Source organism: Synchytrium microbalum, assembly GCF_006535985.1.
Source record: "Synchytrium microbalum strain JEL517 chromosome Unknown SmJEL517_scf0041, whole genome shotgun sequence".
NCBI classification, from domain to species: domain Eukaryota; kingdom Fungi; phylum Chytridiomycota; class Chytridiomycetes; order Synchytriales; family Synchytriaceae; genus Synchytrium; species Synchytrium microbalum.
The window spans coordinates 35989-63987 of NW_022158390.1; the positions used below are offsets into that span (position 1 = coordinate 35989).

A 27999-nucleotide genomic window follows, 5' to 3' on the forward strand; every position below is an offset into this window, starting at 1 on the left:
AAAATCAACACAGGATGGCAATCCCTTACACAATGTCAGGAACCACAAATAGCTCATCTATAGAATCGCCCCTGGCTTCCACCGAACAGGATATGCCAGTGGCCGCTTCTGCCGTTGAAAAGGATACCACGCCGGCTCCGCCCTCTGCGGAACAGAATATGACTCCAGATGCCACTGAACAGGATATGACACTGGCACCAACTTCTACATTTGCCTCAGCGTCGACCGAACAGGGTGTAACATTAGCTCCAGCTGCGACAGAAGAGGACATGAAGGATGTGTGGGAATCAACCGATACTAGTTGTGGATGTAGCAGCACTTCTACCAGACCAGCTACACAGGAAGTCTTGTCTAATCAGTGTGAACCAGACGGGTGTGGTCCTCCAGACGACTTTGGAACGGAGCGAGAGATTGACAGATGCGCAAACACACCACCATGTTTTGCATTGAAGGCCCAAATACTTAAATATGGACGGTGTATTGATCTAAAGTCGTTATGTAATCTGCTGATTGATAAGGCGGTTTGTGTGGGTGACCCATGGAGTCCTGACAGTTGGATTGTGCCTGATGAGGTGTATGAGAGATTCAACATTCTTCGCTCATAAGTATACTTGTTACCTCATAGTGTTTCTGTAAATAGTTGATTTTGGCTTACTATATGTATATTTTACAACATATTTTATATGATACCACACAGTCATCACACAGTGTACCTCTGAAGCCTACCTAACACGTCTGAGAATCCTTTAGTAGCAATCAATCCTAATGCTCTCGCATGAGGGCGACATTCAACATAGCTCCAATTTGAGCACCAACAATAGGTCCAACTACATAAGCCCACCATCCGTCCATCGCTACTGATCCCCATCCTGCAAAGTAGGCAACGACTCGTGGAGCAAAGTCTCGTGCTGGGTTCAGCCCACACTAAATAGGGACAATGGTGTTATGCGATGATTGTTACGGCACCGAAGAGCATTGCAGAGAGCAAACTTACCTGGTTCAGAGGAGCAAGGACGGCGATTAAGATGGCGAGTGTGAACCTATTGTTTAGAAGGTTAGCAAACATGTACAAAATACTGCCCAGGAGACCATTTTACCCAATCATGAATGGCTCAAAGCCGTTCATCACAGACTTGTTTTTCGGATCAGTCAATGAGAGTATGACAAATATCAATATTGCAGTTCCAAAGATCTCGACTGTCAACGCTACTTGCAGACCAACAAGGTTTCCATCTGTGAAGACTGCTGGATTGGGATAGTACTGACGAATATATCGGTTAGCTCTGATGCTCGCGATCAACCAGCAGAAATCGAAAGGCATTCATTACCTCTCCAAATACCATAGCAGACCTAATGGATTGAGCACTTCCGCGCACAATGCTGTGAGCTGACTCGTAGTCTGCAATCACAGATGAATATAGCGTCAGGTTTCTAGAGGAAAAACCAATAAGCGACCACTGCCTTCCTCACACAAGACAATACTTTCAAAACCTTACACCATACCAGCCATAAACGCTCCTGAAAACTGTGAAATGATATATCCAGGAACATCCGTCCACGAAAACCCATTCCAAACAGCCATTCCAAGAGTGATTGCTGGATTCAAATGAGCACCCGATGCAGATGAACAGTAGATTGCAACAGCCAAACCAAAGCCCCACACACTTGCAACTTGCCAAAGCCCTTGAAGTGCTCCAACAATTACACCAGATGTTACGGCAGCAGTTCCGAAAAAGACGAACAAAAACGTCCCAAAGAATTCGGCAATGAACGGTCTCACGATTTTCATGTCATCAAATGGAGCAAGAGAAGATGATTCAGAAGTTGTCACAAGTCTTACATCGTCAGGGACAGCAACTAGTATCAAAACGCGAGCAAAGTTGAATTAGCTGTCTGAATTTCAGATTGAGTGAGGATTGACGGTCAAGCGTTCCAAAAAACACCCAAAACAGTTTAAACGAGCAATTTAAATCAAGTTTAAACTTAATTAGTTGCAATCTTGTAAACGCACCAGACGCATCCACAGACCAAATTGCATCTTCCTCGAGGGTGGTGACAGTACTCCTAGCGCGGATCTTCTTGGCCATCAATATTGGAGTAAACGAAATACCTTCTAAGATGCTGAATGCGCCCCTTGTGTCTCGATCAACGTTAAAAATTTGACGAATTGATGTGTTGGTGATTAAAGCGGTTGGGTCACCTACTATTTTCGCCACGTCGCGGTGGAGCCGGAAAATGACAGAGAGAAAGAAGATGATTGTTTTCCAGCGGATCTTGAATGATACATTCCCAATTACAAGTGTGTTGAGCTCTCTCCAGGTTTCTTTGCCTTGGGAATTTTGCAAATGGACGCAAAGCACATTTTCGACGAACAGGGTTCAATTCACTGAAGATTTTTCTACCATAGTCTACGTGCTTCTATATGTATACATTCGCTTATATTTTTGTATGTAGTATGCTATTTATTGCAAAAGTTTTCAAAGTTTCATACCATATGAAACCAGTGTGGTATGCTATTTATTGCAAAAGTTTTCAAAGTTTCATCACCATATGAAACCAGAAAATCAACGTAAAGTAAATGAAACTTTATTGCATTGGAGCAACAAAAACACACAAAAGAAAGAGTGCAGAGTACAAAAGTCCCAATGTTGAAACCAAGAGTCTGAAGCCCATATCAACCAAAACAGATATCACGATTTCTTGGCTGAAAACTCGCTAAGCAGGAAAGGAGTAACTGTCAGCCATGATACACAAGTTTCCCAGTCTCAACAAATCTACTTGAGCACTTACCTTTACAGCGCTTCATTTAGGCACCGGTGCAATGGTCGCACCAGCCGGGTTTGCACCAGCTTGAGTAGTAGTACCAAGATCACCAATCTTCACATTGCTAAATGTAACCTTGGCATTCGGCATTTGATTCTGAATATCTCCCGGTACACCAGATTGTGGAGAGCATGTGCCTTATAACCCAATAAAGATTAAGAATTCTGAAACAAACCCACTAGTACCAGGTAATCAAACAAACGTGCGCAAGGGAGAACGCCTTACCTCGAGTTACACCAGGAGAACCTGGGCTCTTGGTCGGCGGGTAGCTACTATCAAGCCACAACATATTTGCGGCATTGTCAGTCCATAGAGAAATAACCAAGACCATGCCCTTTTGCATGGCCTGACCCATTGCAGCAAGTCCACCCATTTTTCCAAATGCATTGGTATCGTTAAATGCAGTCTTTTGGTCGTTACAGAATTTATCGGTAACGGACTGGTAGGCTGGCATTCCAGTGACATTGGTGCTTGGGGTTTCGATTACTTTCCCATTCTGAATGTACTTTCTCTTTATTTCAGTTAGGGTTCCGGCTGGTGTACCATCGGATGTGATGAATTGGGTCACCACTGTGAATTTGGTCGTCGTATCAATACCGCCAGTAGCACCAGGTCCATAAAAGCCTGGTTGACCCATACGGTAAGTGTTCAAGTCACACCTATGTGCAATTTCGTTAGCCATCCATACTTGGGCTCTGATTGCAAACTTGAAATCGTCATACCCGTCCTTGTCACATAACCCGTTGTATCGGTCAGCACCATCACCACATTCAGCACCTTGAGCACAACGAGTCTGATTGGTGACGCTACAGACGTGTGGTGTATATGCTGAAGAAATGGAGTTCGCCTCCCATATATCCATTTCGGCACAGCATGTTCCATACTGGCCAGTTCCGGCGTTCATATCAACGGTGGAGGGTGTCCAATTTCCAACATTGGCCTGGGAAATAAAGAGTTCGTAAGCATCAGATTGACTGTTCAATCACAAAACGAGACCACTGACCTCGCCGTTGATGAATTTTACGTCTCGGGGACACTGGGCATCACAATAGCCGGTTCCGTACTTTAAAAGACAAAATAAAACACATTTTTAGCACCATGTTGTGGTAGATACACATCACAGGTCCGTAGCCGTGGTCATCGTGGTGTAAAAACACCATCAAACCAAAAAAAGCAAATGAATTTCAAACCTTAGCACCAGCAGTGTTTGTAGGGTATTTGGCAACGCCACCATCTTCATCCATAGCCGAGAAGTACAAAGCACCATTCTAAATATATGAAACGTGTCCAACATTTTGCAACATACTGAATTTCAGCATCGCGACATCACATACCAAACCACAACCAAGGCTGGATAATTCAACGTCGAAGCTGAGCTCCTTTCCCAAAACATTGAACATTCTGTACTTCGTATCTGAAGCCAAAAGGAACAAGCGAGAGCCAATGTTCATCGCGTATTTGCCGGCAGTCACGTACGACAACGTAACGGCGTTTCCGTCAGACGTAATGCCATAGGAACCAGTATAATCAGCACCTTCAATAACATTTGATTAGTTGCGTTCTCATGACAGAACACTTGTGTAGAACGTACCTTCAAGCACACAGTTCTTGACACACGTCTTGCCATCTGGACATAAAGTTGCATCCCATTTATTTCCATTGTAACAGCCTGTCGAGCCATTAGACGTGTGGAACCATCTCCAGTTAGCGTCTACAGTCAATGTACCGGGTACTGGTGGGAATTGTGTCAAGTGAAGCAAAACAAAAGGACTGCAACGCAAAAGGACTTCCAAATGCTTCCAAATGCTGAAACAATCAGTAGAAGAGCCACTGACTGAAGTAGACCATATGAAAGAGCTCAAGAGGCCAGATGTAGTCGCAAGTGGCAATGCCGCAACTGCGGATAGTTGCACAACTTGCAGTATGGAAATAGTTACTTACCACTAGTACATCCGGCAGCAGTACATTGCTGTATATTGAATTTCGGCTGAGTTTCTGGTGTCAGAGTACCAGGCTACTTGCTGCTTGATTAATACTTTGAATTTGCGTAAACAAGTCGTAGCTCTTACACTTTGCGCATTTCCTAAAGTAATGAGTGCCATAGCAATAAGACGTCGACTCATATAAGCCATATTTGAGTGGATGAGATACGTTAGCGTTTCGTTTCTCTCTTGGAATATGGCAACTTGGTTTTCAAAATGGTTTAATAAGTTGGGGAGCTGCACATCGGTCGTCGTGACAAATATGTAGCTACACATCGTGATTCAATTCCTCAACACACTTGAGGTAGAATAATATTTCATCAGTTTCCGCGTCGTTCAGTGCACAAAGTCTATCCAGATTCTTTATAAGCATTCAACCATGGAAACACAGACTTCGTAATCGAAATGGGAACCTCGACACCACAAAAATGAGTATCGATACCCCCTTGAAGCGCTTAAAAAGACTCTCCAGCACACAGGGCTTCGTATATTGACTTGGTTGTCTTGTGAAGAAACGAAACTGTTTGCTGCCAAACTTCGAAGCACTAGTGACGGTAAGTATTGGCCTGTCACAGTGGTATGTTATTAAACACGAATTAACAAGAATTTGGCTCATTCGCCCCCTCCAGTTTCAGCTAGACTGTAGCATTATAGACAGTAACGTTAGCAAACGAATCTCCATGGTGAGGGAAATAGATGCCATCCACTATGCCAAGACGAGGGAGGCCTTCAATGCCAAGCTGCTTCTGTCTCCTACGAGGACCTGTTTGGTGTCATGCAAAGGGTATCACGCTGCAAGGATACGTGAAAAAGCCAAAGTGCCCGGAGATGGAGCATGAGAATCTCTGTCCCAGGGGCTCCGGCAAAATACAATACAGAGTGACGCTCGTAATAACGACACCTTGCTGGAGCTCTGACTGAGTGACGTAGTCTCCAACATGAATACTGGACCTGAAATCCATACCGAAACGTGAAACTGACGCCAAAGTTAAACTCTAGTTGAGGACGGGTAAATACAATATGATGGCAGCATTAGTATGCTTCAGCGGCACGTCAAATTGGCCTTGAAGCAACAGATTGGCACTTGATAGCTAGAAACTGGTGTTTACCGCTCGTGCCTTTTGGTCTACAAAAGCAACAAATGCAACACCAGCTGTTGGTAGCTTCAAATATGAGATTTTCCATACCACTGCATTCCTCTGAGAAACTGACGTACTTTTATTTGGTCCTCTCATCGCCGTTTGCTGATCATCCTGTACTTGGACCTGTAAGTTTCCATTGAGATTCAAACTCCTCTACTATCAAACTTTAACCTTAATTGTCGCATTCGTAGATCATACAAAAACAAGCCGAATCCAGTCTCTGGAAGATCCAAATGGACGATAGTGAGTCTCAAATGGTTTTCAGTTGGGCTAAACGTTGTGCTGACTAGCCTTGATATTGAGACGAGCCAACCTTGTAAGTGGCTAATCAAGGCAAATGCTCGTGACTTCTGCAACCTACTGATTCTTCATGCTGGGTGGGAGTTCCGTCTGTTTCTTGCACACGAACCACGCCTTTTCCCGGCGTTTGATCGAAATGCATGCATTAGGACTTCAAGTCCGTCGATTGCCTGCAATGGTATGTGAGGTTGGTGAGTGGTGCCTTTTGGCTGTTCGTGGATCGAAACGAAATTTGAGCGACAACCTCTTCCCAATTCTGCGAGAGACACTTCCCAGCCCTATACATACCTACCTGCAACACCACGCTGAGCAAGCCGGTGCCCTTCACGCTTCTTGAATAGCAAGGCTATGTAGCCATCTCCTCGCTCCTCTTCCCCTCAAATCGGTAACTTCCCCAATGTCAAAGGCTATAGAGCCGTAGTTTTACATTCATATGAAATGTAAACGTATTCATAAACACGACATGTACAAAGGTTTAGCAAATTCGGTAAACAAACGTGTCTAACGTCGACGAACTTCACAAAATCCAGAAATGGTTGAACGACGTTCAGTCTATACTATAACTTCCAAACATGATTTGTAGCAGCCTCATTCCAACGAGACCTCAAATAATGCGCAACCATCTTTGGTCGACGCAATATCGTAAACACACCCTTCAAATTATAACCCCCAACTCTACTAAACCCCTGGCTGGTCTTGAAATCACACAAGTTCCAGATATGATAGCCAGCCATATACTCTGAGCGTTCATCACAAACGTCCAGATACATTCGTATCAATTCCAGTTGATACTCTTCAGAAAACATCTCAGGTTCTAGTGAGTGTGAGCCTGCGATTGTGTCTGCTCCAAATTCCGATATGATGATTGGCTTGTTTGGATGACGATTATGTAGAGCGTCTAACTCTATTGAAAGGGCTTCTCTAGCTTTATTGATTTGACCTCCTAGTGAATACCATCCAGCGTATCTGTTGACAGATATGAAATCCATTTGAGAGAGCCAGCTATCTAGACTGCCGTTTTCGAGTCCTGCAAAAGTTACTAGCCGAGTCGAGTCGAGCCCTTTTACATGACTGACGAGTGATGACATGAACTCTGTTTCGATGTCGCGCCCAATGGGCGATACTCCTGGAGGGCTGTTGCCTCGTCTTGAATTGGGGATTGGCTAGATAACCACTGATGAGATTTTAATGTCAATCAATTGTCTGTAAAATCACTTTACCTCATTGCACACACTCCATGCGATGACACTTGTACGATTCTTGTCTCGAGTGACAAGTTCCGATAACGCATTTTTACAGTTTTTCAGCAATATCGGAAGATTTGAATCGTTGTCTGCCTTAAAGTTTAATGACACAGCAGGTACTGAGAACAGAAGGAATTGGCCAGGACAGTCAGCAAAGTGTTGAAACTGACAACCCGTGAAATAGAGTCTTACTTTCATCAATGACTAAGAGTCCTTGTTGGTCTGCTAAATCTAAATCCTCTTCAGAGTAAGGGTAGTGACTTGTACGATAACTGTTGGCTATTTTGACGAGTGGTGGTAAGTTTCAAACAAAATCTGAGAATAGGCGGTATGATAATAACGTACCACCAATCCAATGCATCAAAGCGTGATCTTTTACTGCAACAGCAGAATTGAAACCACGTCCATTGAGAGGGAAGTCTTCGTGTCGTCCAAACCCTTTTAGCAAGATTGGCTGACCTAGAAGCGTTACCACAAGATTTTTAGACACTAGCGTCATCCATAAGACGAATCAGACCGGAAGATGTTGAACGTTCATACCGTTCAATAAGATTTTAGTCGCCCGCACTTCAATTGTTCTAACACCAATCTTTAGCGTATACTGATCTAGTGTTGAAGTTGGTCCCGAAGATGTCTCAAGAGCAACACATAAGGTGTAAAGGTATGGATCCTGACAAGACCATCGGTGCACATGCGGTATACGAATCACGCCGTGTCCTCGACCATTAGGAAACACGCCACCAACGTCCAGTCTCAGCGGTCCTTTATGCGTGGTCGATGATGTTTCAACGTCTACAGTTACGGTAGCTGTGGTGCCGGTTATTGTACTTGTGACTGTCACGTCTGTAATGTGAAGGGCTGGTACAGAACAAATCACGACAGATCTGTGAATACCGGCGTACGGGAAGAACTGAAAGAGAAAAGAGATGAGTCACATATCAAACGGCCACAACGATGAAAGCTTACGTCGTATGAGACAGATGGGAATCCTGAGAATAGTGCAGATGCGACCCCTGCAGGAATACGTGTAGCAGAAGAGAGATTCTCGACAGCGATGGTGACCTTGTTGTTTGGAAATCCAATATTCAGGAAACGGGTGATATCAAAGGCAAATGGAACATGTCCTCCTTCGTGAGTCCCAACCAGGACGGTGTTCACGTAAACCGTAGCCTTGTAATTTGCAGATCCAATCCGTATGTGTATACACCTCTTTGCCCATGATTCAGGAATGTACATTTGGTCCAATTCATACCATCCGACACCAAGCTCATCACGGTTTTCTCCAAATTGGTCATTCCATGATCCAGGGACAGCGATGACCCGTGTATTTGGGAAGCGGGCACCAGTATAGACATAGCCTTCTGGCAGGAGCGAGAAATTCCATAGTCCATCTCTAACAGTTAAAGAGTTAGATGTACCGTACTTTGTGTTGTCGCGTCCAACGAACAAACAATTCCTGAATTTCACAGAGCTCACGAATATACCACTTACAGGTTAATTAGCTCTCTCAGGCGATTTCTTATTGGTCGTAGGCAGTGCATCGCTGTCATCTTTTAGTATGTATCGCCTCTGTCTTCCGTATTGTCTCTGTGTGAAAGATCAAACCCTTTGACAATTCACACTATAGGAACGCAACAGAGGAAATCCGAGACTTACTTTTATGCCCTCAAAATGTCGGACGCCTTGCCTGCTTGTCCTTATGGTGAAAAATGTTATCGCAAGAACCCTCAACATCTAAAGGACTTCTCGCACCCTTCAGCAACTGTCCCAAATCCCACCACAACAACAACAAATAATGATACCGCTGCTACAACTCGCCCAAAACGTAAAACTGTCGCCTCAAGCGCTGTGAAGGACGATGAAGATGAAGATACTGATGTGGAAGACGACGAAGAACAACAAGCTCGGCCTTCCAAAAAACCCAAAAAGTCTGATGCTGTACAGCCACAAGCCGCATCATCTCCACCTATAGCTTCGAAAGCTGACGATTCTGAAGATGGAATGGTCGAAGAGAATGGAGTATTAATATTCAAAGGGCTGAAGCCCAAACGAGAATTGCAAGATGGAGACAAATTAGATGTGTCATCACAGTCTTCGTCATCCGTATATCACTTAAAACGTACTTCAGACCATTACTACTGTACCTGTCCCGCTTGGAGAAATAATGGTATGAAATGTCAGTCACAATCAGAGAAACACATTTTACGATGGGCATTTCGCCTTTAGGTGGTCCAACGGACGCCAGAACTTGCAAACATCTGAAGGAAACTTTGGGTGAAGCTTATGAAACTGCTCGACTATCTTACAAGCTGGGCGATGCTTTCGTCAACGCCAAGTCATCACCAGCTGGAAAAGGAAAGAAGGCAGCAGCCAGCTCTACAAAGTCCAACAAGAAAACTGTAGCTGTACTATTGGTATAGTGCAGTTTCTTGTGGTTGCATCAAATAGCCCATAATGATTTCAAACTTTTTTTAAGGCAAACAAATGGGATCTCAATACTGGTAAGGATCCAACAGGATGGTGGATGTCCGAAAAGCTCGATGGTGTGAGGGCTTTCTGGGATCATACCGAACAGAAGTTCTACAGTCGGCTTGGAAACCCATTCACAGCGCCAGACTTCTTCTCCAAAGGCAAGTCATTCGATTACTTTCTTAAGCCTTTATACCAGCGCTTACTCTATACTTCTTAAGACTTCCCGAGAGACCAGTCTTGGGATGGTGAACTTTTCGGTGGAAGAAACCAATTTTCGGCCACAGTGTCAGTAGTTAAGACTATCAACTCGAAGCTGTGGGATACTATTACGTATCAGATCTTTGATTCTCCGAGCTTGGGATCACAGCCATTCGAAGATCGAGTCAAAGCAATCAAGGCGTATGTTGCCAAACATAATCCAAAGACTGCGCGAGTCGTTGAACACACGATATGCAAATCTCGTGATCATCTCTTTGAGTATCTGAAGGAGGTAGAGAAGCTGAAGGGAGAAGGGCTAATGCTCAGAAAACCTGGGAGCTTATATGAGCCTAAACGAAGCAGCACTCTCCTCAAAGTCAAGACATTTTACGATGCCGAAGCAAAAGTGGTTGGGTACGAACCTGGCAAAGGCAAACACGCAGGTCGTGTTGGTTCTCTGAAATGTGAAATGGAATCTGGAAAGATGTTCTCTTGTGGTAAGCACTGTTTTGGTGATTTGAATCAGGGAGTGTCCCATTCCATGCCACAGGTGGTTACATACTTGATGTCGACAGGAGCAGAAGCTTGATTTCATGAACTGACGCTAAGACTTGGTTTAGGTACTGGTCTGTCGGACAACGAAAGGGACAAGCCTCCAAAGATTGGAGCAATCATTACATATCGTTTTCAGGTATGATGCATGCAACGCATGCAAACTGACTACCTCATTGACAGATCGTTCGTTTTAGGAACTTACACCAGACAAGGTTCCTAGATTTCCCAGCTACATAGGAGTACGACTCGATGCTCTTTCGGCGAAAGATGCAGTGATTGAACGAGCCGGTGGTGGTGATGATGAGGAGCAAGAAGCAGATGTGTAGATTTGTTAGTGGAATTTGTGAGATAGTTCAAGTCTTTGAAATTTGAAATAAATAAAGAAATACAGTACATTAGTACATTGAATAAATCGCGAAATAACACGGTTCATTATTCGATTTGGAACTTGGCACAACATGTTCCCAACCACTCGAAACACATCAGGAAGGTCCGTTCGGTCACGTATTGGTTGAGTGTAGAGGAACAGAGCTACAATGATCACAACCAGTATAGATGGACCGAGCGCCTCGTCTCCAGTGAGCAGTATTGATCGTGATCAACATCAAAAACAAAACCAACCGAAAGCTAGTACTCCTCCCACGATCCCCTCACGAAAGAGGAAGCCTGCTGCTATGCCTCCAGTTCCTGAAAAGCCTACGACACTTACCTCAAGTCGAATCAGACGACGAGCTAGGCTTACAGAACACACATTTGATGCCATCAGCTCCAGCAACCAGAGCATAGACAGTGAAACAAGCCATAGTAATGATGATATACATGAAAAAATGTCAGAACTACCAGATCTAGAATCTCAAACCCATCACGAATCAGATCGACCTACTATTTTCCCCACAAGTCGTCATGAGCTTCTCGAAGAACGACTCCAACCACATAATAAAGACACTGTATCAGTACAGCAAACATCATCAGAATTCGAGCTAGCTCATGCGAGGATACTTGAGCGACGAGGTGGTAAAACCATACGAAAGCCAAGTGATGAGAGTCTCGCAATGACTGCAATGTCTACTAGTGCTAGTGCTGGTACTGCACCTTTCAATAAGAGCACTTCACCATCCAAAAAGAGTATCGCGTCTACTAATAAGAGCGCGACGTCAAAACAAGAAGACCTACTCTTTTCTTTGACTGGGTTACCTGGTCAACGACCGCCTTTGGTAGCGCTCGTATCAATACAGGACAGCGGACAGATTCTTCCACCCGCACCTTCATCTAGTAAACAAAGCAGTCATAGTACTGGTCGTGGTGGTGATGATACCTTGCATGTCGTTCCTATATACGCAGGGTATGCTATATATGACTTCACGCCCGATCCATCAGCTACAGAAATGTTGAGCTTGACTAGTGGTGAATGTGTGACGGTCTTTGGTTGTAATGACATTAAGGAAACTTTACTCGCTATGCGACAAGGTGGTGGTGTTGCCATGAATGTGGAAGTCAGTCCTGGATGGTGCCAGTGTGAGAATGCCAGTGGAATGGTTGGTTTTGTACCGTTGAGCTATCTACAGGTTTGTAAAATAGTGAAATATCGCTAATAATTGAATCTCGATCTATCTTTTTTTTATCTTTCTCTAGTTCATGGGTGCACCATCAGCTCAAGATGAAGACCATGACGACTTCTACGACAAGGACGACGACGAACCTTTACTATCGTCTTCACCAGATGAAGATGCTCCAATAAACGCACTATATCCACGAAACTCAATGATTGGAGATGCCGATACACTGACCAGCAGTAACTGGGAAAGACTACTGTCCCTTGATCAACAACCAACGTTGGCGTACGCTTCACCGCTCGCAAATATCTCATCAGTCGCTGGTCTCGTAGCTGGCAAATTGCAAGGCACATTACGTCGAATATTCCTCTCAATGTTTTCGGATAATAGTCTTCACGAGTATATTAGTACTGGTGGGGTTGGAGGGCCTGAGGGTCGTTCTGGAGGACGCTCGTTGCAAACTACTGATAGTGATGATGATTCTGCTCGAGACCGTCACTACATCACGGTATGTCCTCATTCGATCATATTTTTTTGTTGGAGCAAACTCGATATGAGGATTTTATTCTAACTCGAAAAATCAGGCTGGCCCCAAATGGCAAGGCACAATTCCACCTTTTCTCATCTCAGTTCGAAGGCCAGTCAAGAGGCGTATTCTTGACCAAAGTCAGCAGGTGGTTCTAGAAGAATTCGTCACGTATCGCATCAACTCTTGGGTAATGGTCATATATGAGTTTGAGGGTTTGTTCTCTCCGATCTCACAATAACTCTAATTCAATTTGCCTAGTTCCCAGATGATGTAGCGGAAAGCTCGGCTCATATACCAAATCAGACCTCATCGTATCATGTGATTACCGTAGATCGACGCTTCAAACAAGTCGAATGGCTTCACGACCGTCTACTTGAACGATTTCCGCCACCATCTATCATACTACCATCTATTCCAAGCAAAAACTATGCAGTAAACTCTGGATCCACGAGATTCGATGTAGCAAGAGTTGAACGTCGTAGACGAGAGATTGAAGTATACTTGTCATCCGTTATTCATCATCCAGTTCTACGGAACGAACCAGCAGTCTTATTCTTCTTGTCTTGTGGTGGCGAAAAGCGCTCATCGATACCCGGCAATGTCTTTAGCAGGGAGTCGAGACGCTGGATTGATGATATGCTTGTATTTGAGAATACGCTTCCCTCAGCAGAAGGACTAGATGAGAGCGAATGGAAGAAGGGAATCTCAAAGTTTAGTAATGCTGTTATTGTCTCTGGTGGGAATAGGGCGCCATCCATGTTTGATGCTGGGAATATGTCTGCTACATTCTTCAAACGGGTTTATGTACGTATCTTTCGTCCTTTTTTCTCTCTTGTGTTGAGCGTGGTTGTGTCCTCAACAAAATCTGGAGTATTATGGATGGACCAATTCGTTCTTTTTTAGCATCCTGAATTCAATGTACCTGAAGACGGTGATCCAGTAGCCATGTCTCGATTTGGAACACATCTAGAACTCTTTCAAAAACATGTCGTTCCGTTTTTGGAGGCTGGTCAGCGTCATGAGGCTGTCGTTGATGGTACGAGCGTCATAATATTTTTTGAAGGCTTTTTTAGTGCCTAATTGAAGCAAATGTCTCATGTGGCCCTGTACTTTTCCCAGCTTTGTCGAAACAGTATTCAGCTCTCGCTACCTCGATGGACTCGTTGGCGCGAGGGACCTCCGCTGACAGGGATGAAGATGGACGCAATATTCGTAGTCTCTCTTGGTGTTGGCGTGAGGGTTGCAGAGGTATGCGCATGGTTTGGTAGTGAACACCATTTTACGAGAACGCCTTGTTCAAGCATCTTGCCTTCTAGAATGTTTTGCATTTGGTCAAGGAATGGTGGCTGCTGCTAGTCATTTGCATTCCATCTCGAACATCGCCAGGACTCAGGTCGGTGTTCGCCAAACACATTGTCGGTCGCGAATTTAGTTTTTTTTGTTGACCTCGTCATTCTCACAAACTCGAAATCATTAGACCAAAACCACCTTGAATCCCTTCTTGATCGTGATCAAGTCCTACTCTTCACTACTAATGGGATATACACCTCTAGTCCAAATGCATGGATTTGCTTCAGACCGATATGATGAACTTGTTGAACGAGACCTTACTTCAACGTCATCCACATCATCCACATCAGCCTCTGCTATATTAAATAATGCCACAAGGGCACGTATAGGAACCATCTTTAACGTGACTTTGGCGGAAATGGAACGATTACATTCAGAACGTCGTGTTATGCTTGAAACGGGTATGAAGGAATGGCTTAATAATGCTATTGAGTCACAACAGGCCGTGTTGAATGAGTTGATTAAAGCTAGAGATGCACTTTGTAGATAGAATCATATAAGTTAAAATAACGATTATTGCTTACACGACATATTAAAACTCCCCAGTATTTTCGCACATTTGGAGAGTACGAGTAAGTAGGGCATTGATGAGATATCGGCTAGATCTCGCGATAGGCTCTCTGAATTTTAGAACCGTTTGCGAAGATTTTTAGAGTTTTTCAGAGTTATTAGTTGTCGAGATGAAGCGCGAAAGAAAGCGAGAGGCTCTGATACGATTTGTCGCTCTGCATGAGGAGAGAGTTCTGCAGAGTTTGCGCTCACTCGGATGCTGTTGGCTTATGTGTGGCAATGAAATATTGAGGAAATGACGCAACGATGATTTCATTCAACAAGACAGGATTTCAAGGCCTGCAGCTTCTGCAGCTTGGAGAAAACGATACGTGGTAGTGGCAGTTTACATTGGTCTATGGTCTCTACGCTTTCAATGTGGATGAAACTGTAATATTGTAAGGTGGTAAGTAGAACGTTGTGATCTTTCGGCACCCCCTCAGCGATGCGGGTGTCTCCCTCGCCTACCGGCATTTGCTTGGTATCGTATTGTTGTATTGCCGACTTAGTCAGTACGGCTCACCAGGGAATTGTGTTCTGGCTGTTTATTCAACAATAAAACCTCCTTGCCCCCAACACTGCATAAAACGATCCATGGCGTATGAGGCTAGCAATTGAAAATACCGGAACGTTTAGCAAACAGCTATGGTGTCTGCGTTTGCCAGTAGTTGATTTTAGGACCCTTGAACTATAACCGTAGCGTATAACCGTGCACTGTTGTAACACGAGATCCTCACTCTATCAGAAAACACAATAGCTTTTGTAAGGAACGATGCCAACGAACAAGACTCACATTGTCACTGTGTCTATCGAACTTGGAACTGGTCTTGGCCACTCAATCCCGCTAATCCAAGTAGCCCGGATCCTAGCAGCTCACAATGATCTCACCGTTACTTGCTGTTTCCCAACAGCTCTGCTGGCAATGCTCAAGGCAAAGGGCTATATACGGGAAAACGACGATTTGAATTGGGTTGATCTCAACGAGGCGGGTGGAGGTACGTGTCTCTACATTTGCTTCGCGTGGATTTCATAGCAAACCGTTAATATGCTTGTTTCACTAGCCCAATCATTTGGAGAGGCCCGCCAAAATATTTTCGATGCCTTCTTAAAGCATCTGGACACGCTGATGTCGTCGTCAACGAAGCCTACCGCTGTGTTGGCGGAATGGTTTATGTGTCCACTTGCCAACCAGGTTTTGGCAAAGGGTATTGCCTTTCATGGTACGAATGGCACCAAATACTCTGCCTTTTTCTCGTTGCAGTGCTGATCCTGTCTGATTTGTCATAGGATTTAGGCACTTGCTTGCTCCGTTATCATTCTATACCGCCATTCATCAAAATCCTCCAGCCAATGCTATTATAACTCCACAATCTACTGCTCAACTCGCTCTGGATACTCCTGGTGAAGTGGTTGGACCTCCTCCTGTCGTAGCAGTGCTTGGAGAGAATGACTTGGTAAAATCATGCGACGAAACGACACGATTGTTACTAACATTGATATCATCGCCAATCTATTTTGTAGTCACTCTTTGATTGCACTTCTGTGCTATCACACTCGTGGGAGCCACTGGCGAATGGTGAACTGTCTCGCTTCAAGTCATACTTCCCACCCACAGTACCAGTATTCAACTTTGGACCCATCATCTTGTATACCCCACGAGACCACACCCGTCAACAAAATCCTGAAGTCACCGCCTTTTTGGACGCCCAAGCTCCATCGTCCGTGCTATACGTAGCCTTTGGAACCAACCAGCTTGAGAGTCCCGAGCAAGTCAACGAGATTGCTCAAACCCTGGCCGCATATAAAAAGCCTTTTGTCTGGTCGATCCGTAAAGAGCAACAGGAGTACTTTGACTCGTCTATATTCACCCATAAGCCGAACGCACTGGTTGTGGACTGGGTTGACCAGTACCTGACGCTATCTCATCCAGCAGTGTCGCTCTTCTTTAGTCACGGAGGCTGGAACTCGGCTTCAGAGTCTATTGCTGCTGGAGTGCCGATGTTGATGTGGCCACAGATGGGAGATCAGCATGAGGACGCAGTGATGCTGGAGGCTGCTGGGTATGGGCGGGCTTTGAACGATGTGCGGATAGGAGGTAGAGTGGTATTGAAGGAGGAGATTTCTAAATTTGTGGATCAGGGTGTCACTCCAGAGATGACTGCTTTTGTGAAGAGTGCAGGTGAAGCTGCTCGTAAGGATGCAAGCGCGGGAGGTGCAGGATGGTCGGCGGTGCGAGAATGGGTTGCTGTGGTGGCTGGTAAAAGCATGGTATGAATGGTTTACTAGCGCCTCACTTTTTTTTTGTCGTGGTGAGTGTATGTTGGCCGTATTATATTGCTTTTTTTTGGCTAAACTGGATTCCCAAGTTTATTTAAAATTTAGGAAATTAAAGTGACATGTGGGATGGGAAATCTCCAAACCTCCTATCGTCCAAAGTCTGAGTCCTGGATGAGAGTTGGATTGTGCCTGATGAGGTGTACGAGACGTTCAATATACCTGGCCCACCAGTAGTTGTCGCTTGTACTCCATTGTAACAGTTGATTTGGTTCATATCTATTTCACAACATATTTATACAACACACAGTACCAAAGTGCTTGTTTTGCTTGACATCCTGGCTTGGAGGTCAACTGGTGCGTCTCGAGGGAAACACTTCCCTCGAGACGAACCAGCGCCATACGCAAACAAGACAATCAGCCACTGGATGACTGGGATGTCTGAAGCTGCTGTTCGAGAAATGTAAGAAATTAGTGAGGAAAGGCGAGATACGATGCCGCAATAAAACGGATTGTGGCCCAGTATTGGTACATACCAGAATGTTCAGAAGCGAGATCTGATGTTGGGATGGCGTCCTTTTCTCTTTGTTCTCCAGATGATTTTTGTTCTGTTTGTTACGTTGTTCCGACCTCCAGATGAACGGAGCAATCTGATTGGTTGGAGATTTGACTATTGTTTTCGTATGTGCTGGCAGGGAGTTACTGAGTTACTCGCATCATACACATCTTAGAATTCGTGGATTCGATTGTACCAAGTGCTTCCACCATCTGCACGCTTCAAGAAGACAAGAAAATTCTAGTTGAACTGTTTAAAGAGTACCTTGCTACTACACCAACTTGGTAAGTGCCCTTATGGTCAATCTCAGAACTATGCAGAACGTACATTCCTTTTGCATGTGAACGTTTGCTACCGACAGGACGTTGAGCTGAAAACATTTGCATGGTTTGTTGTTTGGTAAGAACTTGCGCCAACAGAACATTGATCTCAAACATTTTGCATGTTTTCCCAGATTCAACAAGCAATGGCACCAGCTCTCATCGCCCAGGACCCAGAAGATCTAATGCGCTTACTGGGATCTGCAACGGATTTTGCACTGACGAATGGGTTGATTGTGAAATCAGAGTCGGGAGGCGCAAAATGTGCTCCTTTTACTCTCCATCCTTCATGCATACCACGGTATGTTATCCTCTCTGTTTTGTACTTTGGCTGAAGCCTCCATTGACCTACGATGTGACTGATCTCACAATTGCAAAATCGTGCTCAATAGGCTGGCGTATGATCGGACACGTGAATTACAGCCACTTTTGCAAAAACTCACCGATCTTGCTTCGAGGGATCCACACTTCTTACTTGATGCCCTGGAAGATGTGGCCAAAGTAGACGATTTCACAAGTCGTCTACTCCAAATTCATCGGCATGTGCTTGAGCACGGCACTACACAGGTAAATCTTAATGTTCCTTCTCCTCATTCTGTTGATATGAAGAGCCTCACTGTATATCAATATTAGCCCAAGACATTGGCGATTCCAAGATCTGACTACATGATTCAAGACGACGCCAAACCTGTTCAACTCGAGTACAATACGATTGCTGCATCTGGAAGTAGCTTATCAGCTCTTACGACCGCTCTCCACACGTATCTCATCAACATAATGACGAAGCCATGTAAACCAAAGCTGCCTGTTAATGAAAGTTTGGACGTTGTCGCAGAAGGATTGGGTCAAGCGTGGAGACTTTATGGTGTTGCAGAGTAAGGGTTTACGCTTGGTTTCAGACGACAGTATGATCTTTCAGATAGTGAACTAATTCATTTGAAATCACCTAGTGCTGTGGTATTAATGGTCGTTCAGCCTGATGAGGAAAACGTATTCGATCAACGCTGGATTGAATATACGCTGATGCGAAAGTTTGACAATCTAAGACTGCTCAGACGCTCTCTATCTGAGATTCATGAGCGGGCGTCATTGTCAACTGGCTCGAGGCTCATCATGTGAGACACCCGTCTGGTTTGTTTCTTGCTATGTCCCAATGCTACCACCATACACGCACCTTAGAGACAACCAAGAAATTGCAGTGACATACTTCAGAGCTGGTTATGCCCCGTCAGACTATCCTACAGAGAGCGAATGGAAGGCCCGACTACTGATAGAGGAGTCTCTCTCTCTCAAATGTCCTAATATTGCTCACCACTTGATGGGAACCAAGAAGGTTCAACAAGTATTGGCCATGCCACAAGTGATAGAACGGTATTTAAACCTTGAAGAAGCCAATCTCGTCAGATCTTGTTTTGTGGGATTGTATCCTCTGGATGAAAGTGAAGAGGGTCTCGATGCGATACAGAAGGCCTTGAAACATCCGGACCGGTTTGTCATGAAGCCGAGTCGAGAAGGGGGCGGTAAGACAGCTATTCACATATCAGAGATATGTAGAGACGGAGTGTCAGACCTTGTTTTATACTAGGCAACAATCTATTTGGACCGGCAATCAAAGCAGCGCTTGAGACCCTGTCTTTGGAAGAACGTGGCGCCTATATTTTAATGGATCTCGTCAAACCGATTTCTCAAAGGAACGTCATGGTTCGTGATGGTGTCGCCAAGCTATCGACTGTAGTTTCTGAGTTTGGAGTATTTGGCATATGGCTTTCGGAGGAGGAAACAACACACATTAATGTTGCGAGGGGACATTTACTACGTACCAAATCCATTGAGTCCCAAGAAGGTGGTGTGTTTGCGGGGTACGCCGTCTTCGATTCGCCTTGTATTGGCTAGCGGCAACAATTGTATCTTTAATTTGTATTATATTGAAGTTCAATCAACGTCTTACTTCAAGACAAATTGTATCCCTCTATGCTGGGCCATAAAAGTGTTTAGCTAAACTCTAGGCAACAGCGTTCTCAGTGGCCGTTTACTGTATATTGGCTTGATGCCTTGTCCATCTATAGAACAATAATGAGACTGGTGGAGTTGGAAGTTTAGGACAGTTTCGGCGCCTGCAAATACCAGTTCGCTACTAGTACCAAATATCATAGCAAAACTTGAATGAGAAATATAGCAGCTCACGTCAATCCACCTCTAATGGAAGTGATGACCTAGTTAGTAGGGATGGCTGTGAAGAAACACTGACAAACTGAAAAATTGATACAAATCCTCGACTCTCAAATAGCGACCCATGATTTTGGTGTGACGCAGCTGTGCACTCTCCTTGATTGTTGGTCAAAGAGAGCCACTCCAAGCTTTGCTCCCGTGGGAGGTTCTTGAAAGTCTACTTCAGCAGACACCTGCATTGCGGCTTCCCAATACTGCTGAGGGGCGTGTCCTCGCTTCAGCTTTTACACTTCCGAGCAAGCAAACACTACTACTTAACAGTCCTTGAAATAGTACAGAGAGTCGAAGCATCTTGAAGTGTCTGTGGTTGTGTTGAAGTGTTGGTTTGCAAAGGGATGGTTGATGAGATAACCTGACTGGAGGCGTAAGAAAGCAAGAGTGTACTTAAAAGCAATGTAGTTGACATCTTGTGGGTATGATGTAATTTTATGGTTTCAATTGAGCACCAACACCGAGGGCTTACCATTAGAAACAACCAAAAACACAAATGCGCTGAACTCGAGAAATCCCTTGACCGAGAGCTTCATGCATTTAAATATGAACCGCGTAACGCTGCAGTAGTACGTGAGTTTGTTTTTCCCGATTACTCGACTTGCGTCCAGATGCAAAAAAGTTGATCAAAACTTGCTTGAGAGGGTCAAAGAGATGCATCGTGGATACAATCATACTGATACCAATGTTCGCACATATTTGGGACATCTGTTATGACCTTGCTAAGCGTTGGACTAGCAGTCATCCAATAACTTCAAAATAACGTGATGGGATTTGCAGCAATAAGTATCAACCCGCCAAGTGAAGGAGGGTCGATGCCTACGATGCCTATGATGCTTACGTGCCCTAGATTACAATAATACGAGCTCCTTTGACGTGTCCGCAACGAGTGAAATGTTCGGTTCTTTGATTCTCCGAACGATGACATCATCACCAAAAATTAGCACACCATTAACAACAACCGAACTTGCCCAACCAAAGCAGCAAACCGATAAGCAAATAATGGGTGGAGAATCGTACAAGTTCGAGAGTGTAGATACCAGTGCTAGCATTGGCTCCTCGCACTCCAGAACCAGCCCTTTTGCTGCAAAGAAGACTTATCTTTTTGATCAAGTTATTACTCCACAGGTTGTTAGCACCAGTGAGGATGTATCAGTCTACAGTAGTGTCCTTAATCCCGATTTCTTCAATCCCTCTGGTATGTTGTCATCGCATTTGGTGTTCTTGAACCTCGAGGATTTTGGTCCTCATGGCAAGAACGATACATGTGCGATCGACACCTACAAACATTTGCTCAACGTTCAAATTACTTAGGTACTGCATTTGGAGGCTATGTACTGGCTCTGGCAGTAAAATGTATCGAACTCCACGTCGGAAAACAATACCCAGACGCTCTCATTGTCCACGCCCAATTTATATCCGCCAACAAACCAAACTGGCCTGTGCAAATGACCGTCGATACTCTCAAGAAGGGCAAAAACCTAATCTACTGCTCTGAAATATGTCGTCACGCCGAAACTGGAATGGTTATCTGGAGCGTGTCTGCTACGTTTGGTGATTTCAATAGGAATCCATTGACGGGATTTACCTTTAATCAACCACCCATGCCTGAAATCCCATCTCCCGATAAATGTGTGAAACATGTAGATCACTTCAAGACGAAATTCTTCAATGTAAGGACGCAATTGACGTCTGAAGCTGGTCGTGATGCTTCTACTGAGTTTATGAAGGCTGCCAAAGAAAGACGGGCACCTGCTGAATGGGCTATGTGAGTGTTTTTTGGGGGCTGAATTAGGTAACAAAGCTTGCGACTCATCATACCACTTAATTCAGGGCGCAGAGATACCCTGCTTGGCTTGGATTTGCAGATGAAAGGCCGATTGATAATTCTGCTCTTTGTTTCTTTGGGTATGGTTGCAAACGATTTCATACTCAAGCACTGTACAACTTTCTTAACCTCCTTTCATCGTGTAGCGACATGTTCACTGATCACAGAATGGTATGTATACAATCTCGTTCAATGTTATGTTCGTGTGTGTATGTCTCTAACTGCCATCATGTTTTTAGTTCCAACGCTTTAGAGAGATCGACGTAGGCCACAGAGGCAGTGGAACCGTCGCCCTCACCATACACTTCCTGAACCGTGTGAAAGCCACAGGACCATACAAACATCTTTTATGTGTCGACACAGACATGGTAAATCTCCACGGCCGCGGCGACTACACCATCTCACTCTACGACACTACTGGACAACCAATAGCAGTTGCACGCCAGATGCAGCTCATGTGGGAAGATAAATCCATGTCACCGAAAGAATCATTTGAGAAGAGATTCATGAATGGCAAGAAACCAAAGTTATAGATTACATACTTATAGATAGGAGTTGGGAGGAGTCTGAAGCATAGAAGCAGGAGAGCTGAACGTTTTTACATCAATTGAATTTGTTTAGACGTGTGAGGCCCAATCCATTAGTTTAGAGGGTTGACGGACTGAATTTGCCTTTTTTTGTAATATAGAACGTGATTTTAAATGAGAAACCCAAGTTAATGAAAACCAATGTTGCGGACTATCAAGTCTTATTGTTCACACGCACATTGACATTTATAGTACAACTTTCTGGGTAATTTTGGACTTTGACCTTGCTCCTACAACATCTCTGTTTTGACGGATGGTCTTCTTTATACTTGTTGAGCAATAGCAGCTGGAGCCGTAGCTGGAGCTGGTGTAGTGTTGCTTTCTGGTGCTTGTGCAGGTGGTTCAGCCTTGTGAACGTGTGCTGGGGGCTAAAAAATGACGGAAATCAATGTCTATTAGTCACTCTCGTGCAACATCCTTCCCCTCTCAACACATACCTCACTAGCAGGCTCAATAATCCAACGGCAGTTATCCGTAATGTCAGTAGCCTTACAGCTGACAACACCATTCTCAGCGGACAAGTATTTGCCATTAAATGACTTCAACGTGTAGCTATGGACTGATGCATCAGCTGCTTCCAGATGCCATCCTTCTTGCTGGTTTGCGTTCTTGACTGCTTGGGCAACGTCGTTTGCGTCGACGCCCAACCATAGCATGTCTAAGTGGTTGAATGGTGTGACGTGAGAATGAGCATATATGACGAAGCTCGTTTTTTTGGTCTAGGGAACTTAGGACAGCAACAACGTACTGATGAAGCAAATCAAACCACACAAGTCAGAAGGTGGGTGGTGGACGATCATGAAAGGAATGTCATGGTGCAAGGTATCTTTATCTTCTGCTACTAGCTTGCCGTCATCATGAGCAGCCAAATAGGTTCCAGTTGCGACATTCTTTAGGGAGTAGCATTCACTTTCACCTAGGACAAGTAACGAATGTCAGCTGCATTTGCGTATTGGGTTTCCAACAAAATGCAGGACAGAACATTCTTTTGGGTGGGCGTGCTGTTTGATGCACACGTGCTGCCAAGACAAGAACAGCTTGATCCAACGACAAGAGAAATCCAATATGTTTCGAGCGGATTAAATATCAATTTACTCACCCCATTGAACGAGCTCAGCAGCCTACAATTCAAACAAAAAACACAATTAAGCGTCCAAACACTTGGAATGCCCAAAACAACACGCAAAACGAAGCCGGAAAAGTACGCACCTGATGATGTCTAGCATGTCTTGCGTGATGTCGGTGACGTCCCATGTTTCAAGTAGTTTAGAGGTGTTTTGGTAGTTCCTTTGATTCCGTTTGTTTTTTCGTAGTACGCGAGCCAGTCCATCCGTTTGCCGAAGATCTTCAGCGGCAACAGTTATAAAAGGAGTCATTCTTGCGCACAATGGTATGCCTCTTCTAGTGTTCACTCTCGCGTCGCTAGACGTGTCGGATGAAATCTCCACTTGCGTCCATCACATCAGAGCAAGTTCGCAAGCATAGACCGCTCATCGTGACACTGCCATTTTGGGAAATATACAATATGTATTATAAACAACATTTTAACATTTTCGTTATGAAAATACAACAACATTTTAAATTAGTCCAACAAGTTGAATGACTTTTGATTCACATTCTTTTGAAACTCTCAAAGGTGAATGACTTTTGATTCACATTCTTTTGAAACTCGCAACAATGGGTCCAACAGCACACTGAAACTGACTGACAACATAACTTTCAAAGCACCACCACCACCAAAGGGAATCTCTCCACAAATCATAAAAAACGATCACAACGGACCCAGCAAATCTCGCTACAAGCTTGACTCGTCTTCCAAGATCAAATTGCCAAGAGATGCCTCTACACCATCTGTGTCAACAGTTGATGCTCGTGAAGGAGATCCATTCATCAATGTAGGAGTGTGGACGTATCCCAATTCACGAGTAAACAAGCCACGAGAACTAGATTTTGTGTGTTGGGCAAGTTCTTGTTGAGAATCAAAGTCCATCAAACGATCACCTTGGTCGAAGTGGTGCAGTAGGAGCAGGAAAGTCTCGCTCTTGCCCTTTCAAACTTCCCTCAGTGTGAAACAATTTGGGTCTGAATGCAGGCTAGAAAGGTGAGGTGATAGGGAGCTTATTCAACAAAATCAGAAAGACACAACATATATCTCAATCAAAGGACAGACCTCTTCAAGCATCACAGACGAATCTCGAAACTTTCTGATCAAAGAATCAAGTCCTTGAACTTTGGCATAGCTGAGAGTGCATATCTTTGTGGAATTGAAGCGTGGCCTAACAGAAGGATAGAATGGTGGTGTAATCATAGTGTTAGATTCACAAGATATTGTGTGGAAATCAGTCGCGCGATCGTTCTCACCAACGTTTTCCAACAACACGTTCGGCGAATGCAATGACTGACTTTGTGGAGACAAAGTTTATGAATGCATATCCAACATTGCACCTTTGCGTAAGAGTCGATAAGACTTGATGTATACTTGAGACAATCGTTTGATTATTTTTTACCTGTTCAAAAAGTCAATTCTCAAATAAAGAAAGTCAAATTCTCCAAGATGGCCATCATTCAAGAAGTCAATGAGCATTTGCTACATGTGGAAGAGACATCAGCGAAGAATCGGTATATCAGGGATAGTAGCCAAAAACAGTACATTCATACTGTAATTACACTCTTACCTGAGTGTACTTCATGAGCAGATGTGTATAGCAGGCCAAACAATCATGATTAGACACCGTCAAACCTGAAAAATCGGAAACCTCCCCAATCTACCTTGTTGGGTATATTCTTGATCATAAAAGTAGTACGCGAGTCACGGCCAGCCACAACTCTTTCCAAGTCAAAGTCTCCCTTCTGTGCAGCAGAACTACCGCTACTAGAACTATTGCTACCACTACGCTGCTGTTGTGGCTGACCCATGACAGGTGCAGCAGAGGAGCGTGGCGATACAAGAAGTGGCGAGATGGGAGAATCAAAACTATTTGATGACAATGGTGCGGCCAACCATGAATCATTGTTCATTCCACTGAATGGGCTGGCCATATCAGTTGAAGGAAACAATCGTGCTCGGCCACGTGGTATGGGACGTCGAATATCGACTGGAGCACTGTTTGTACGTTCTGATTGTGGTGATGAGACTTGTTGAGACATTGGATAGTCTAGACGATGGTATGGTGATGTGTTTGCAAACAATGTCGGACTTCGTTCACCAGCAGCCATGGCTCCACCATCTCTACCACCACCACAAGTAGATCGTTGCGTCAACGGCGATTGGTCGAATGAGGTGACGATGTTTGGTACACGAGGCCGACTGAGTCGACGTGGTGTATCAGGAAACTCTAAACTACTGCTGCCATCGTGGTTCGATGGAGGTGTTCGAGTAGGTGAAGTTGATAGTGTTCTGGTATCTGGCGACAAGTAGAATAGTGGTTCAAGATCCAAATCAAGTAGTGATGGCGAAAAGTAGTTTGATTTAGATGACGAGTCAGTAGAAGGGATCCAAGTCCTTTTCAGAGGGTCCTTGTACTCGACAAATACATCATTCTAGGAAAACAACATTCAGAGTGAGTTTCGGACAGAAAATTGCAAGTGATTGGGCAGTTTTTTTGCGGTAGTAGCAACTAAAGTACCTGATATAGTTGCATAAACTCCAACGCACGCTTTGCGTTTCGAATATCATAGAATTCAAGGACAAAAGCTGTCTTTGGGCATAGCTCATGATCCTCTATTGACTTGACTTCTCCACACTTTCTGAGTATAGTCTAGAAATGAGTTGTTGTCGGTGTGAGTCAAAAAATGCGACTATACGGTGGGATCATGTACCAATAGATTTTCGGCACCACCACCATAATTCCAAACAATCAAAGTTCCTTGATTGACCAAGACATCTTCAGGTACAGGTCCAATCTTGCGTAGAGTTCCAAGGTTGCCAAATGCCACGGTAACTTGCTGATGAGCCAATCCATACTTTCGTAGATGATTCACACAATCAACAGCAGCACCAAGATGGTAGTACACACAAATGCATGTAGTTCCATAAATTGACAAGTGACGTATTTCACCATGAGTCTAACAAGAAAATGAAGTCAAAGCACTGGTCGGCGCAAACAAAAACCATTGCGATATGCACACCATCAGAGCAGAGCGCAACTCGTCAAAAGACACGTCTTCATCTACGCTCTCTATGATGACTATACGAGAAGGAGGCAGAGATGGCAATAGAGAGTTTCTAGTAGCATCTCTCATAACAAGTGTATCATTGATTGGAAACTCGACATCATCTTGAATAGATGATGTGAGACTGGCAATGTAATCGTGGATTGACGACGACCCTCGTGGAGATCCATCATCACTCAAACCAGATCTAGAATATAGTCTTGGAGTAAATGGTGGGGTAAACAATGTTCGAGCAAGATGTGGACCTAATATGTTGAGAATGTGTTTGTAAGCAAAGACGGTTGACGTCATAGATATTCAAAGTCGAATTTTACACTTTCGGTTCTTACTAGAGCGAGATCTTCCACGATTCCCGACTCCATAAGAGCCATCCAGAGACTCGCGAGGCCAAGGACGATTTGGAGTTTCGTGTGGTGTTGCTTGGCCAGTCTGAAACAAGTTTGGTTTGGCAGAGCTACGTGGCGTCGGTTCTGCTGCTGCAGCCTGTGGAATGAGTAGGAGACCAAAATCAGCAAACAGGGATGTGTATTGTTGTACAAGCTTTGATTCTGTTCACAGATGATATCAAAATCAACGCTCCATTGCATTCTTACCGCTTGCATCGAGCCACAATTGGCAGAATTGCCAGGCGAACATGTCTCGTGATGAGCTTTGCCATGTGGTGATAGAGAAGATTCATGTAGCAAGGCATCCGTCTGCGGGAGTGATGGGAATGATAGATTTGCTTGATCAGAGTCATTCTGCGGTTCCTAGAGACAAGTGATCCATATAAGTACAATGACATTGCCACGACAACATGACCGTGTGCGATCCAATACGAGTTGGAAACAAACAAGATCAAATAACAACGTCAATGATCACGGATCATGATTCCAAATGATCGGAACAGTCAAGTATGATCAAAATGAATGAAAACTTACTAGCCACGGAAATCGACTTGACCTTGGCTTTTCCAACCTTTCAGACGAGAGTAACAAGTCACGCAATGGTTGAAGCAGCGATGAAGGCGAGTCATATATAGTTGAGGTATTGACTGGATCTATGATTCCATCATCTTGAGTGTCAATGTATGGGTCCAGGAAGCTGAATGCAGGAGGGTTGAAAGGGGAGAATAAATGTTGTCGTTTTGGGGGATGTTGATTATGATGGTTTGGAGAGTCGGCCATGCTGGAGCTCCCGAAAGAATGAATTGGTTGGAATTAAAATTCAAGAATAAGGAGTCCAGTCCAAACCTAGATGAAAGTTGGTCAAAACAGTCAGCTTTGGTGCGAAGCTTGCTATCTAGTCTGTAGGACTGTTACTGCCACCTCTCTCAAAGCTCCAACTCACTGTATGAAATTCAGA

At 44.3% G+C, this 27999-nt stretch overlaps 6 protein-coding genes across 6 annotated transcripts; 3 read left to right on the forward strand and 3 right to left on the reverse strand.

Moving 5' to 3' along the window:
* Window positions 1-762: 762 nt before the first annotated feature.
* SmJEL517_g05044 (uncharacterized protein) lies at window positions 763-2087 on the reverse strand (the record flags this gene model as incomplete). Its single annotated transcript, XM_031170972.1, has 6 exons — window positions 763-924; window positions 995-1040; window positions 1098-1261; window positions 1329-1431; window positions 1497-1857; window positions 2012-2087. 6 exons carry the CDS (start codon window positions 2085-2087, stop codon window positions 763-765), a joined length of 912 nt encoding a protein of 303 aa, XP_031023046.1.
* A 715-nt stretch (window positions 2088-2802) lies between these two features.
* Window positions 2803-4955, reverse strand: SmJEL517_g05045 (uncharacterized protein; the record flags this gene model as incomplete). The annotated part of the gene is made up of 9 exons (XM_031170973.1): window positions 2803-2960; window positions 3049-3482; window positions 3546-3763; window positions 3827-3886; window positions 4014-4091; window positions 4158-4357; window positions 4415-4555; window positions 4765-4837; window positions 4893-4955. The coding sequence occupies 9 exons, from the start codon at window positions 4953-4955 to the stop codon at window positions 2803-2805; spliced, it is 1425 nt and encodes a 474-aa protein (XP_031023047.1).
* Window positions 4956-9162: 4207 nt separating this feature from the next.
* SmJEL517_g05046 (uncharacterized protein) lies at window positions 9163-11042 on the forward strand (the record flags this gene model as incomplete). Its single annotated transcript, XM_031170974.1, has 6 exons — window positions 9163-9658; window positions 9718-9905; window positions 9968-10076; window positions 10182-10658; window positions 10782-10852; window positions 10911-11042. 6 exons carry the CDS (start codon window positions 9163-9165, stop codon window positions 11040-11042), a joined length of 1473 nt encoding a protein of 490 aa, XP_031023048.1.
* A 210-nt stretch (window positions 11043-11252) lies between these two features.
* SmJEL517_g05047 (uncharacterized protein) lies at window positions 11253-14638 on the forward strand (the record flags this gene model as incomplete). Its single annotated transcript, XM_031170975.1, has 8 exons — window positions 11253-12281; window positions 12349-12777; window positions 12854-12985; window positions 13057-13602; window positions 13702-13834; window positions 13918-14046; window positions 14115-14191; window positions 14276-14638. 8 exons carry the CDS (start codon window positions 11253-11255, stop codon window positions 14636-14638), a joined length of 2838 nt encoding a protein of 945 aa, XP_031023049.1.
* A 3355-nt stretch (window positions 14639-17993) lies between these two features.
* Window positions 17994-19740, forward strand: GSH2 (glutathione synthase; the record flags this gene model as incomplete). Its single annotated transcript, XM_031170976.1, has 6 exons — window positions 17994-18148; window positions 18240-18414; window positions 18481-18722; window positions 18798-18962; window positions 19027-19367; window positions 19433-19740. The coding sequence occupies 6 exons, from the start codon at window positions 17994-17996 to the stop codon at window positions 19738-19740; spliced, it is 1386 nt and encodes a 461-aa protein (XP_031023054.1).
* Window positions 19741-24277: 4537 nt separating this feature from the next.
* SmJEL517_g05049 (uncharacterized protein) lies at window positions 24278-27821 on the reverse strand (the record flags this gene model as incomplete). The annotated part of the gene is made up of 13 exons (XM_031170977.1): window positions 24278-24425; window positions 24484-24575; window positions 24653-24758; window positions 24844-24927; window positions 24990-25069; window positions 25158-25166; window positions 25252-26022; window positions 26109-26240; window positions 26302-26547; window positions 26611-26900; window positions 26985-27138; window positions 27249-27404; window positions 27576-27821. 13 exons carry the CDS (start codon window positions 27819-27821, stop codon window positions 24278-24280), a joined length of 2514 nt encoding a protein of 837 aa, XP_031023055.1.
* Between the last annotated feature and the right edge of the window lie 178 nt (window positions 27822-27999).